Raw genomic sequence first — 15,298 nt, forward strand, 5'->3', positions numbered from 1 at the left:
AAAACTTCTTCAGAAAAAATAATAAAGGGGTATTACCCTTTCACAACAGGCTCGGTATAATATACACAAATCAAGTACACCAAAACAAATTGTGAAAATATTCATCTGCTTCATTACCAGCAAGAATGTAAAGTGATTTTCATGTCACGATTAAGAAACCATTCTTCATCCCAAAAATATCAAATATTATTTGTGTAATCTTTAAAACCTCCTAAATACATTTCAAACATTTGCTTTCACTAAAACTTTATATTTTGTCTGTTATTTTCTATATCCTAACTATATAGGGTCTGTCACTTTGACCTTGTAACCACCATAAAAAAAATTAGGAATATAAATTATACCAGTGGTTCTCAACCTTTCTGACTTGTGGCACTCTACGACAATCTGAAAATTTTCACAGCACATCTGGAAAGCCTTAATGATTTTTTTAGGTACATGTTATACGGTGAGCATTAAAAGCCTTAGAATGAAATCATGGCCAAAGCAAGCAATATTAATGTCATCTGCACATTGACAATACTATCACTTGCTTTGGCTGTGAGTGTCATTCTAAGGTTTTTTAATGATTTTGTGGTATAGCAGAAAAATCAACTTTTTATTTTTACATATTTTCAATGTGAAGCTTATGCCTGCTTCCGAGAGAAAATTGAAACGAGGCTCTAACTTAGACAACAAAGATCATATTTCATCATCGACTGTAAGAAGCCTCTCTCTCCTTCTGGCTTTAATTTCAGTCAATGCTGAAAATCCAATTTCGTAAAACAACAAAGATATAAATGAAAACAGAAATTCAACTGCTTTTAAACTGATTGCAGGATATGAATTTTTAATGAAGTTCCAAAACTTATCCAAGCTTTTTTTTGGGAAACAATGACTGATAAAATTTGTTTCATAAATCAATGAGCTGTTCTTCCTCCTCAGTTGTAAGATTTGTTGTCTCATTGTAGGTCGCTTAATATGTTCAAAATTTGAGGGACAATTTTCTTCTTTGACGGACATTCATTAACAGAAGGAAAATAATCAAGGACTCCTTTCGAGATCTTATTCTTCCACAGCATCACCTTTTCATCGAAGGCCTTCAGTTTGGACGTTGCAGTAATAATGTTTTCAGATGGTCCTTAGAGACTTAAGTTCAGAGAATTTATTTTGTCAAACAAGTCGGAGAGAAATTGAACCTTCAGCCACCAGATCTCATCATGAAAAAAAAGGTTCAAAACCTGCTTTCTCAACCTCCAAGAAAGAAATTACTTCAGTTTTTAGTTGGACAAGACGCTTTAACACCTTTACTTTTGAAAGCCATTGAACTTCAGTGTGATACAGTAGCTTTTTGTAGTCTGAATCCATCGCCTCACAGATAAGAGAGAAAAGTCGAGAATGAAGTGGCCGGGACTTGATGAAATTCACCACTTGAATAACTTAATTCATAACAGATTGCAAATCTTTCGGCAAAGATTTGAAAGCGAGCTCCTCTCTGTGAATCATGCAGTGAACAATCCTAATGTTTGGATTTTGTTGGTGCACAAGAGTGACGAATCCCTTCTTTTTTCCTTGCATTGAAGGACAGCCATCGGTGCAAACGCTGACACAGTTATTCCAATGTAATTTGAAGAGTAAAATGTTTCCATTCACCAACTCGAAAATGTCTTGGGCTTTCCCTGTACTTTTAAATCTTTGCAAAATAAGTATTCATTTACAATTTTTCCATCTTTTATGAATCAAACAAAAGCCAGAACTTGATCTTTTCCACTAACGTCAGTAAATTCATCAACTTGAAGAGACCATAGCAGAGACAATTCATCTTCAGGTGCTTCAAAATGTTTGAAAACTTGATCCTTCAAATTGGATGACAAGTCTACAATTCTGCACGAAATTGTATCATTGGACAGTGGAATTTGTTTAACCTTTTTGGCAGCATCTGTTTCAAGCATAGTTTCAATGATGATTGCTAACGCTGGTGCATTGACTGATTCGGCCTCCGTATGCACTTTCTTGCATTTTGCCAACAATTAAGCAACCTTATAACTTGCAATCAATCCTTTTTCAGGTAGCTTCATGTAGTTCACAAGCTTCCTTGATTGTTCATGCTGTTGAGCCTAGAGATTCTCGAAGTATTGTTTTGGTTTATCCTTCACAGCTGAATGTTTTGTTTCCAAATGTCTCTTCAGTTTGCTAGGAACAAGCGCCTTGTTCGATAAAGCTGCATTGCAGAGTGGGCAGAATGGTAATTGAGAATGTTCCAATTCCAAAGCGATAAAACTGCATTCAATGTATTTGTTTTTGTACTTTTGTTTGATTCCTTGCTTTTGATTCAACAAATTCTCCTTTGCAGCACCATGGATAAATGATAAAGCTAATTCATACATGATAGGCATGAAGTTCTGCAGTTGATATAAAATTCTTACCTACAGCATAGTAGCTGTAGCTTACCACAGAATGAGAATGTGTTCCAGAAAGCAGTTTGATTGTTTGGTGCATCATTTATGACGTACGAAGCACTTGTTGTGCCACAATTAAACTAACAGTCGAACCATTGCAGTTGAGAATGAAATTTAAGCATAAACTTCTCAGTACTCGAGTTCAATGAAAACCATCAAATGTTTTGGAAGGTTTCAGAGTGTTTCTATTGTAGCTTTTATTAACTGATGTGTTCTATTTGCTTGTAAAATCCCAAGAAAGATGAATGTGTTTCAAAAACACCACAGCACACGTGCCAATCTCTTGCGGCACACAGGTTGAGAATCACTGAATTATACTTTTTTTGTTCTAGAATGACTACAAATTATTACATGAAAACACAAATATTAGTCTAAATTGCTTAAATCTCATAACATTATACATATACTACTTTTATTATGTTAAGCTTTCAGTTGTGTTTGGTTAACTTTACAGCAGTTATACTAATGGGGTGCATGTGCCCTCATGTCACCATATCCAATAATATAAAACTGACCTTTAGTCTTTACAAAGTGACCTATCTTAGTTGTAATTTAGTGAACTAGTTTGTAAAATACAGTCACATTTTAACTATTATATATTATAAATGAATATAGATTATAACTATTTACAAAGAAGTTACTGAACTTATTTTTCTTAAAACATAGAACAGTAAATAAATAAATGAGTATAACAAACAATTATCTCTTCTAACTATGATCTTTGCATTCATTTGCTGCTTATCATAGGCTGCTAAGCCCTTTTAACTTTTGTATACAGCAAATGTGCCAATTTTGTTTTTTTAGGTTTTAATACATACACTGGAGCTAACCAAAAAAAATCATTAACTATACCATACTAAGCTGTATTTTGTCTAAAAAAAATATGCAATTTCAAGCAGATTAAATTTGGACACACCATACCTGTGTGAAATCTTTGTTTGAGAGAAAGAAAAGAGCTTCCAAGCATTTTAAAATGGCTACGACACCAAAAGGGAGTACATTTTGAGCTTCTGATTAGTTATTAATATGTCATATATTAAAGTAGATGTATATAAGAGACTATTTCCAAAAATGGAAAGAGGCAGGCTTGAGCCATTGTGTTTGATCCAGTACACAAGTCATATGGAAAGGATACAAGGTTCTTATTTTATATTCTAGCTTATCAAAATTGGTAATTTGAGTTTCTAATTTCTATGAAACTATAGCCTTAGTATTTTGACATCAAACACCTAATTTGAACCAGTGCTGCATTCAACATACTACATGACATACAAAAATCAACGTTTAGGTGCGTTATTTAATACTTACTTTTAAATTAAGGAACTGAATAATGTAAAATACTGAAACCTAAATTATGATCTACAATTTTATATCAAACAACAAATTCACAAGTTCAATAAATTTTGAATGCAAGACAACAAATGTGATGACATGGCCTTTAACCCCTGACCCATTGCAACAGTTAAAAAGCTGGTGCACTGTTCAAAATTTTAGCAATGATTGCAGGGCAAATTAAGGTTGAATTAGTTTTGGGTGAAAGAAAGTAGTACTGTTTTAAAAAAGTGTCTATATAAGCATTACAGTATTCAATAGGAATCCTAACTATATACAATAAATCTTTTTTTTTTATTAGCTCCTCCAGTTACATCTGTTTGTATCAATAAACTATGTAAATGAAAGAAAGAATGTTGCAATTTCAGTCTTGTAAAACAGAGCAATGAATCTAATAAGTGAACTCACAAAGTACCTCACACCAGGAATATAAATATAGATGTGTATTTCAGCCTTGAAAATAGATACGCTCTTTCGCTAAAAACATAATTTGTGGATCATTCTTCCCTACATTTTTGTTATGTTACACACAGCAGTCCAGTAAACATTACATTTGAACACTGTACAGGTTGTGTTTAGGAATATTTCCCTGTAACTACTTAGAGACATGGGATTTTATTTAAATATTCTAGTGACATGTTTCTTACAGCTGATGCTCCATTCCTTTACATACTTCTGTTCTACAGCTGAAAAAAACCCAACAACAAAACATTTTTATACAGCAAGAATACTTCAGGTTTAATGGTCTAAAGGACTGTACAAAGGCATTTGACTACACATGATCTGTGGTTAACAGAATTTATGTTGTTCAGAGGAAATAAAACTATAACAAAAGAAATAACCAACATTGGTACATGTTAATGAGTACAAAATATGTTAAACCTTGGTAAAATGGAATTTTTAGATTTATAAACAAACAAAACCCTGGTTTTAATCATTTTGATTACTTTTCTTTCACTGTGACCATAAGCAAGATACGTATATTAAAAATTGAAAAAATGTACAACTTCTGTGATAAAATAATTTAATGAATGTATTTAAAATATTTTATGCTAATAACAATGAGAAAACCTGATATAAATATACAGATATACAACACTGTTTAGAAAGATTGCTCTAAGTTTCATGAATTTCATTCAACAGTTTCAGTACCTGAGGGTAAAGACTTAAACATGAAATGATATATTTAGACTTAGACTTTCTGAAGTTAACAGGTTGTTTAATTTTCTTAGAATATGTAACATGTTAACAGCACTCCAAATGAATGAAATACATTTTCCTCACTTGAATGGTTTGTTTAGTAACTGGTTGTATGTTCATTATTTACTAAAATTTATATGTACACTTACCATCATAGCCTGTGTAACCAATTTAAAACTGTGTTCCCTCATACCATCTAGGACCTTGTTGGCTGCTTCTCTTCGAGACTGTACAGAGGATTTGGAGGCTACAGTGAGTGGGTAGATCAAAGCTTGGGGATGGTACTTTCCAATATCTGTTAACAGTTGATGAATCAGACGTCCCACAAAATGTCGAGGGGTGTCAATACGAGCTATGAGTTGAGGGATCACCTGATGAACAAAAGAGTGAGAAAGAAAAAAGATGTTTTGATATATAAACAGCTCTCCTTGACAATAAAAAGTACTGAGTTTTATCAGACTTGAAATTATTAAGCCTTGAAAGGCTTAAGTTTGAAAAGATGATACTCTTAACTCAAGTTTCTATTACTTTTAATAGAAAAAATACTACAGTATACAAGTTACTTTTATAGATAAAATATAAAAATTATATGAATGCAAGGACAGCAAAAGTCAAACTAAATGGTACAAATAGTATTAATAGGAAATGGATTTATACTACGATATTTAATACTTAAGTTAGCAAAATATGATTCCTTTTATAAAAAAATATGTAATACTGTTGTTATCATGACCTGATGCTAATCTCAATTACACCATTCATTATAAGCCACATGACAATTTCCAAAACAAAATGCATTGGAAAAAATTAGACATAACAAGTCTTACATTAGTAGAAAGAGTAATGAAACATTAATAAAATAAATATATTTAACTCTGTACATGTGACATTTTATAGTTACTATTCAGGATTTAATTAAACTACTTTATTATCAATGTACATCAATAAACATGGCATCAAAATACATTTAATAAATATAATTTTAATACATAAATTCTCAAGCTTCACACCTGTGTATTATGTTACACTTGCTTGTTTCAAATCACCCATTTCACATACTTATACTGTCTCTACACAATGTGTTTGGTTTAATATAAATTACATATTTATAATTGTTATTGTTTAGCTAAAATTTTACAATCTCTAAAATTATTTGTTAATGGAGACAATCAAAGTCAAACTCGCATATCAGTTCAATTACATCTGTATTACAAAAAAAAGTCATTAAAACTGACATTTGCTACTGGGTTATTCATAACCAAAAGAAAACGAAAATTTCAATTTACCAATTTTCATACTAAGCTTTCTTGTTTTCAGAATAGGTTTTAAGTTATTCTGTATTTATTTTATAACCTGCTATTGCTGAGGTCATCTCAAAGAGGTAAGAGAATTATTTAATCAACTTAGAGCTTTGGTTAGAAAATCAGTTCAATTATAATAGTTTTAGGCCATTGTATTTTTTGTGTTATCATATTTCCAAAAAAAAAGTAGGGCAAAGAACAAAAACAAAAGAGGTAAGGCATAACTACTAAATTTCTTGTTTTCAATATATATTGTTTAATTTGTTACAAGAGAAACTAAAATCTGAAACTACAAACTGCATGGAAAAAATAAATAAAATTTCTCACTAAGGTACTATGTATTCAATACTCTGTTCAGTCACTAACTTTACATTCTTTGGACAATTTTTGGCTTTGTTATGGAGCTTTAGTAGTTACACATGGTTAAAAGAGCAGTAAGCTTAAATAAAAACACATGTGAACTGTTATAAGCCTGAGGTTGTTCAGCGTAAATGACTAAATTTCTGTTACATTTTAGAAGAGAAAGATTTATTAGATTTAATTTTATTTCATATTTCATTGGGGTGGTTATAAAATCAAATTGACCAAACTCATTGTAATAGAGAAGATAAAATATAGCTTTAATGAAAAATAAAAGAATCTTTTGATGGTCATTTAGAAGGCTGGATATTATACAAAAGAAATTTGGAAAGTTTAAAATTAACAAATGTACTTTCTTAACATGAAAATCACCTTGCATTACTTAGTCAGAACCCGAGTCAGACAAACTAAATTCAGAGGTGATTGTTTAATAGAAATACTTTATTAAAACTGTTGATGTTTTGTGCAGAACATAACTGTAATGTTGGCTAAAATCTTACCAAATCTTGTAAAAGTACATTATATAAAAGTAGAATTATAACTGGCATTAATTCTTCAATAGAGGCTTGATTCAGAGGACCAGCTCTGTACTTGTATAGATAAACAGACATAACCAATCCATAATGAAACAGATAAAATAAACATTCTGATAATATACAGGATATGAAAAATGTGACTTTTCACATTTATTCTAGAGTAGTAAACCACAGAGCTAATGTATAAGGCAGAACACTTACAGTTTAAGTGAAAGCTAAACAGTTACATAAATCTCATTCAATATCAATTATTAAATACAGAGAATGTTACTGAATTATGCATATCCATTTTCATATATATTTTTCAAAAGCAAGGCACTCACCTGGAGCCACGTGTCTATCTGAGCAGTTTTAAGACCTTCAACTAAAGCTTCATAAACTTCAGGCCACTGGCCATAGTCAAACCACAGTGTCAACAACCTGGATGTTAATAAAACAATTATTTAATATGAGTCATAATTCTAACAAACTGAAATAGGTAATGTTCTATATTAATAAAACAATAGATAACTAAATATTACTAAAAGGAATTTAAACTTTTTTACATCTAAATTCCCACAGCCCTCAATGGTTATATTTTTGAATATTTTTAATAATCTAGAAAATACAAAACATTTGTTTTATGAAAGTCACAATACAACTTTCACTGGTTTCTGTACAAATTTAGCACAATTTTGTTTATGATAAATTGGATTGAGAGCAGATTAGTAAAAGGTAAAAAAAGAATCTGTAAACAATATGTGTAAATTGCCAGAAAATCTTAGTTTCAAAGTGCATTATTATATGACAGCATCCTTTCTTTTCTCAGACCAGAAATAACTCAATAAATGAGGCTCTGATTAGGCACCATCAAATTGAAATATGCTATATGCATACTTGAAGATAATATCCATACTTTGAATTTGTGATTATTTTTAACTTACAATCCAAGTTAAAAAAAACCCAACAAACTATCTGATGGAAGCTGGTATCAGAAGAAGGCAAAGTTAGCCTTTACAGTGTGAACTATTAATCTTCCAATATGCTTCTCAGTGAGATCATAAAGAGAACTTAAAGGAATCACTATAAAATAACACTAATGAACATCATGAAACCAACAGGTTTCATGGAATTTTAAAGAATTATTTCATGCTTTTTAAAAATGTATGTTATAATTACAAAGGAAGACATTATTTCTAGTAACATTAATAACTAATTTAATTTTTACAACTAAATACTAAAAACCATTCAAACTGTTTGTTTTCAATAACAGTACTTAAATAAAAAAATTTTTGTACTCTATAATGAGTCCATTTCAGCCTAAAATAAAAGACTAATAACACTAAACAAAAACAAAAATGTTCTCTACTACTAGAACAAACTACTAGAACTAAACATCACATTGAAAATTACCAAACACCTATAGTTTGAGTTATAAATTTTATCAAAATATTCTTACATATTGTGAAATTTTATTCACTAATAACTTTCTCTGTTCATTGAAAAATTGCATTTAAGATTATATAATCTGCATGCTTTGATATGCTTTTACATGTTACAGCATGAAGAACAGGATCTGATGGCTTAGTGTTCCCATTGTATAAAAATACAGCTTTTAGTTAAACTTCAGATAACTTGATAAAGAATCTGCATTCTTGAGGATTACGTTCATTACCTTGGCCTGGCATGGCCAAGTGTGTTAAGGCATGCGACTCGTAATCTGAGGGTCGCGGGTTCGCATCCCAGTCGCGCCAAACATGCTCGCCCTTTCAGCCGTGGGAGCGTTATAATATGACGGTCAATCCCACTATTCGTTGGTAAAAGAGTAGCCCAAGAGTTGGCAGTGGGTGGTGATGACTAGCTGCCTTCCCTCTAGTCTTACACTGCTAAATTCGGGACGGCTAGCACAGATAGCCCTCGAGTAGCTTTGTGCGAAATTCAAAAACAAACGTTCATTACCTAATTCTTCCATTACTGCATTAACACAGAAGCACAAAGTATCTTGTGTACTATAATGAGAAGCAAGAATTTTGATGGTAACTTTGGTAAACTAAAACTTCTTTCTGGAACTAATATATTTTATTGCTATAAACGAGAGCCAAAAGTCACCCATGTTGCTCTGATAGACAAGTCATGAATAAGATCATTTAGCTCTTCTTGTATGATCAGATGATGCAGTTTATGTTGAGGTGCCATAGGAATAGTATTATTAGATGAAGAGGACAAAGATTCATTGTATTATTCACAGGATAATTCTTCTGTTACCCAGTTTACAGGTGGACGTGGCACTGGAACACCATTCTCGTGAGGTACTGGTTTCATTGCAGATGCAATATCTGGATATTTTATGTATTGTTTACTTTTGTCTGAATATCAAGTAACATTAATTATGCAAAAATAAGTCATTTAAGTGTTCTTTGGGCTCATACTATGGGAACTGGAAATTGAATACTTGCTCTCTTTATTCAGCCACTGTGTTAAGCCATATGGGCATACTGTTCAGCACACGTGTGGAGCTCAGTGTTTTTCTTGGTCATCAATTATACACCATAAACAGTGATAATAAAGTACCTTTATATTGTGTGTGATGTTTTTTTCTTTGTAAACCTGTTTGGTTGATTTTTGCATTTTTGGACTTTTGTAAATTGAAGGCAGCCAGCATTTCAAATGATTTTGAAAGAATATAAAAGGATTTATGTTTACAGAAGTACAATTTAAATTACTTTAAAAATCAACATTTAGCAAAGTTTGATTACATTGTGGGTATGATGCAAGGAAGAAGGTAGGACTTTGTTTTGACTCTTCTGGAGGTAAGATGAGGTTAAGTGAAAAACTGAGTTCCAAGCAACCAAGAAAGAGATGTCTGACCACTTCTTTTATGCTCAGTCAAGGAATTTCTCAAATGTTCTAGTAAAATTCAGCATGTGAGGGTTTTGCGATTATTAAGTAGAAAAGGTAATTGAGAAGATGAAGTAAAAGCAGTGTAATCATCTAGTTAGAATGGGAACAAGAAAAACATGAAAAGTATATATTGCTATGCCACTGGTGGGAAGAGCTGAAATAAACTTGTATAACAAACTCAATTTCTAAAATTAAAATGTTTTATTACTAGTAAAAATTCTGAAACTGTTTTATATTACATTCATTTGTAATTACTGGTTTTATCAACATGACTACAAACCAACTTAGTTCATCATTGTATGTGTGTATGCCAAACATATTGGTCAAAGAAGACATCTATCTTTATGGACTGAAAGAACTCTATAGAAGTTAACCAGTAAATATTAAGTGTTGGATAAAAATATAGCCAGTATTAAAGTATTCTTACTAAAAAATACCTTTTCAATCAACATTACTAAACAAATACTTCAAAATATTTAAACAATACTTTATACACCACCTAACTGGAATGTAATAAAACAAAAAAATTTTCTTAGTCCTTTTTGTGTACTGAAAAACATACTATTTTAATGAGATATCAGTTAAGCAAGTTATGTCATCAAGCATACCCTCAAGTGGAACTGAGGTGGTTTTAAACTTAAATTCAGATTACAGTAATTTGTTTAGGTATAAAGATCATATACTTACCTTCAAAATGTCCGATGTGTTACACAAATACAAATGTTCAATAAGTTTATTATGATTCCACCACAAGTTCACATACAGGGGCATGCTAATTCAAAATTAAGCCATTTAAGTATTAATAAACATGTACTGAATAAATGTAATGAACCGATAAGTAGAGATCAATTGAAAATCTTTACCAGGGTCAACAATGAATAAGAACTTAAGATAAAACCCAACAATTAATAGACTCAATTAAATTTAAGAAGCAAACCAGTGTAGATCATTTAGTGCTAAAATTTTGAGAAAACTCAGAATTATAGTAAAAATTAATTCTCCAAAATGGCATCAGTCTAAGATACTAATTCCATATACAAAGAGTTTCCATATGGTACAATGCAGGTAAGTTAAATAAGTCAATGTTAAATTAAAATGTTATTTTGTCACCAACAACAGTCTACATAGTTATTTTTTAATCATTTTAAATGCAATTATAACTATCCTAAATTTTAGAATTTTCTGAACCATTTTAATGTACAAAAAGCAAAGTGAGAAAAAAGTTGCAGTTTCACTGGTGTGCTAATGTATGACTGTTTGAATGAAAGGAAATGTAAAAATATTTTGGACCTGTATTAAATCAAATTTTTAATATTCAACAAGTAAATATAAAATTAGCATACATCCTAAAATTACATTACAGGAAGATTTATCAGTTTGTTTGGGAATAGTATAATTGTTTAACATACAAGATTGTGTAAGGAAACACAGTACATCTAGTACATTTCAAAGTTTATTTTTATTACACTGCAATATCTTATAGTCCTTCATTTAAATGTCTTAAATGATTACTGATAAATCTTTTTTTTCTAAAATTTCAAACTTTTTTCACAACACACTTTGAAATGCACCAATAAGAATATTCTACATTTATGAATAACCATGGGATTCTACATATATATGACTATATTTGCATGCAGAATCTTTTATAATAAAGTTCAAATAAGTACAGACTTACATGTGTAACTGTAACCACCAGTTATTATTATTATAATTTTCAAAATATATTAGCTATTATTTTAGCAAGTTGAAAAAAATTGGCAATTTACTTTCATATAAACTATTACAATAATCCTATGAGAATACAAATGATAAAATAAATTTGATGACTAAATCAACAACAGAATTTATTATACCTTATACTATCCTTTTGACACTTTCTTTAAACAACTTCAAGTATTAACAACAAATAGTAAGGTATTCCTCAAAATAAGTGGCTCACATTGAAATTAAACACATTCTGGACCACGTACTGATTAATTATTTAAAGGTTGTTGGGATTTTTAACCTGAATCGTATCATGTGTGATAAATGGATTAAACAACCAGGTCAGAGTCACTAAGGGCTGTGTAAAATCATCATTGATTTAGAACTTCTGACCAAATGGAGATAAACATTAGAAGTACATCATGGCCTGAACCTCATACTTTTCATACTTGTAAACTACAAAGTCATGATTGAACCTTTAATCACAGTACTGAGTTATGAAGAACTTATCAACAAAACTTATGACTTGTAAATCCAATGCAAACAGTGTAAGTAGGCTTTACAACACTTCCAATACACAATTTCTACACACTTTATGAAGAGTTGAGTTACAACAACACATAAATTTCGGTTTGTAAACTTACAAAGGGAAAGAAATTAAGACTTTTACAAAATGTCCTATGACTATGTACTATGTTTCACAGACCTAAGCCTATATATATTCCAATGCAAAATTTTTGATCAACACCAGTTCCCATAATTTCAAATAGACCAATTCCAAGACAATATTAATATAATGGATAATACAAAACCAACAGGATATGAGATAATATGAACGAGATAATGTATACGGTACTGCTCAATCAATACATGTATATATTTTACAGTTTACTAATTTCTTCATATTTTGTTTAGTATTCAGAAATATGCATCACATCTCTTTACAAAAGGGTATCATTGTTTCCTTTTGCAGTTACAACTGGCAACACAACTTGCAAAATGGCCATTTACAAGTTGTGAAAGAAATGGATTGTTTTTGTAAAAGAAGTGATGAACTAAATAACATATATCAGGATAAGAGGCAATTATTTCATTCCAAGTGAAATTGTTTAAATTTTCCAACATTCAGATTCCACTTCACTGTAACAACATTATACTTATTAAACAAGTTTTTAATGTGACAGAAAATTTTCATGGAGCATGGAACAGACCAATTCTTAAATACAAAACTGCATTTATATATACAGATATTTACATTTCTAAAACACTAGCTTCTGTTAGTATTTCACATTTCAATGTTTTCTTCCTAAAAATTAGCTACATGAACATTAAGGTTCTTTGTTTTTGTTGTTCATTTCATGTAGGTATACCCAATTTTAAAGCTGTAATAACCAGCAGTTAAACCATCTATATTACTTATTGTAGTGGTGTATATTTATTCTGAATATGTGGAATTAAATGAATGATTTGAAATTGTAACATGAAACTACATTTGTTTACCCTAAATAGCTTAAGACTAAATAGCATACTTCTGCTTTTACTTGCATTTTATTGCCCTTTGACATATGTATAACTAATAATCTCACCACACAAGCTGTAAATCAATTGGCAGACATGTAGCTCACATTACTCCTTTGAATTGTGTAAGAAATTAGTTACTTGCATGTGTACTTTGTGATTTTTTTATTTTTTTTTACTATTATTGCTATTCTTTATTTTGCCTAATCTAATCTGATGGAACCTAAAAGGTTTCCACCTTTTTATGTTTTATTACTTTTATAATAAATAGAGAATACATATGAAAAACAAGAATAACGTATTTACCTGGGTCATCTTTTTTTTACTGTTGACTACTTATGAAACATAACCCTATTTTTTTTTCCTAATTGTAATACTGCCTAAATAACTTTTATATAATTAAATAAAATAATGCACTCAAGAACACAATAACACATGAAAAGCAGACAATATCCAATAACTTATTATATTTATGCATTTCTATCTATGTGATAAGATTATTTAAACCTTCAGATAAACTTGTATGCTTCCTGTGAGATTAAAGTTTCAAAATGAAGCAAAATGGACAACCATCTGCACAGAAAAAATGTAATATAATACATAATTTGACAGATTAACACTTTGTATTTCCATTGAGTAGAAATAATATAGTATTAAACATCAGAGAAAACAACTAGCAATTTCTTAACGAGAGGATATAATGGGTAGAGTGGAAAAAGGTACCTGATCATGTATTTCATGACACTGTAAGCAAATAAGATTGAAGGCTATAAAAATTATGTTTTGCCTGAGTGATAACGATGTTACAGTGAGTAATTTAGATTAAATTCCATACTTCTTGAAAAGATGGAAAAATAAATTATAGAAGATGGGTTACTCGGAAAGAAAAGATCACAATTCTCATACAAGAGAAAATTAAAGATTTTTTAATATTGTATAATGAAATTAAAAACTTAAAATTTGTACAATATTAAAAGCTGGGTTATTAGGTACATTTTGATGATACAAAATACTTTAATTAAACTCTGAATGTAACTTGATAAAATCTTGCAACACAGAGAAAATTAGGCCCAAACAGAAAGAATTAAGTACTTTCAAGCATGTGTACAAACTCTCTTATTCACCAGAAATATTTTTGACAAATTATCCATATTACTAAAATTGTTTTTTCTAAACAAGTAACGTCAACATGTTCCAGAAAATAAAAGGTTTGGTGAGAGAGAAATTCAACAATACTTTTATCAATACAGATGTCTACACAATGAAACTGTTGCAGAAAATTATACAAAAATTATGCCACAAGCTGAAATATTTAAAAGGTAAGCCTAAGATACTGATTATTCCTCACCTGAGGGCATCCTGAAGAGAGCTCCCATGAGACAGAGCAATAGACCTGAAAAATCCTCTGACTGCTGGAACAGTGTAGTCATGGACATGTTGGCTTGTCTAGAAAATATAATCTTGGTATCAGAGTTTTAATCAGTTTTGAAAAATAACATTAAGGGCACTAACTTTTAGTAAGTTATATAAGACAAAATAATTATGCATCAAATTTAAAGTTTCATGAAAGATAGAGAAAATATTGCTTTGGTTTACATGTTACATTTACACTCATTAATACAAAGATAATTTTGTAATATGATGCCTAATTAGTACTTTTACCTTTAATTACATGAGAACAATTATCAGACATGGGTACATTGGTTGGTTGACTTAGTGTTTTATGACACAAAGTAGTTAGGCTATCTGCGCCAAACGTCTGGCAAAAAGGTAAAAGTAAATTCAGTAAAATTCATAAAAGGAAATTAAGGTAAAACAAAACAAAGTTAAAAAAAACATAAATAGCATAAAAACAATGTTTTTAATGCAAGTTCTCCCAAAGTTGCCAGAAATTAGTTGGATTCTTTTTTCCTAACTGCACTGTATCAACTGATACCACAATTTTTGCATTTATTAGTATCAGTAATTTTGACTAGGCCATTTTAAAACTCATCACTAGCTATGTTCTTCTCTGAATGTTCCTAAC

General features: G+C 30.4%; 1 protein-coding gene across 3 annotated transcripts in view; it reads right to left on the bottom strand.

The window, feature by feature from the left end:
- mTor (serine/threonine-protein kinase Tor) overlaps window positions 1-15,298 on the bottom strand; it is a 218,302-nt gene that overhangs the window by 36,111 nt on the left and 166,893 nt on the right. For all 3 annotated transcript variants that reach the window (XM_076464082.1, XM_076464079.1, XM_076464080.1), the window contains 3 exons: window positions 14,621-14,718; window positions 7,491-7,587; window positions 5,120-5,341 (listed from right to left, as the gene is read on the bottom strand). In XM_076464082.1, coding sequence (XP_076320197.1) covers window positions 5,120-5,341; window positions 7,491-7,587; window positions 14,621-14,718 — 417 coding nt within the window. The remainder of the gene's footprint in view (window positions 1-5,119; window positions 5,342-7,490; window positions 7,588-14,620; window positions 14,719-15,298) is intronic.

This window comes from Tachypleus tridentatus, chromosome 10 (assembly GCF_004210375.1).
Source record: "Tachypleus tridentatus isolate NWPU-2018 chromosome 10, ASM421037v1, whole genome shotgun sequence".
Taxonomy (NCBI): domain Eukaryota; kingdom Metazoa; phylum Arthropoda; class Merostomata; order Xiphosura; family Limulidae; genus Tachypleus; species Tachypleus tridentatus.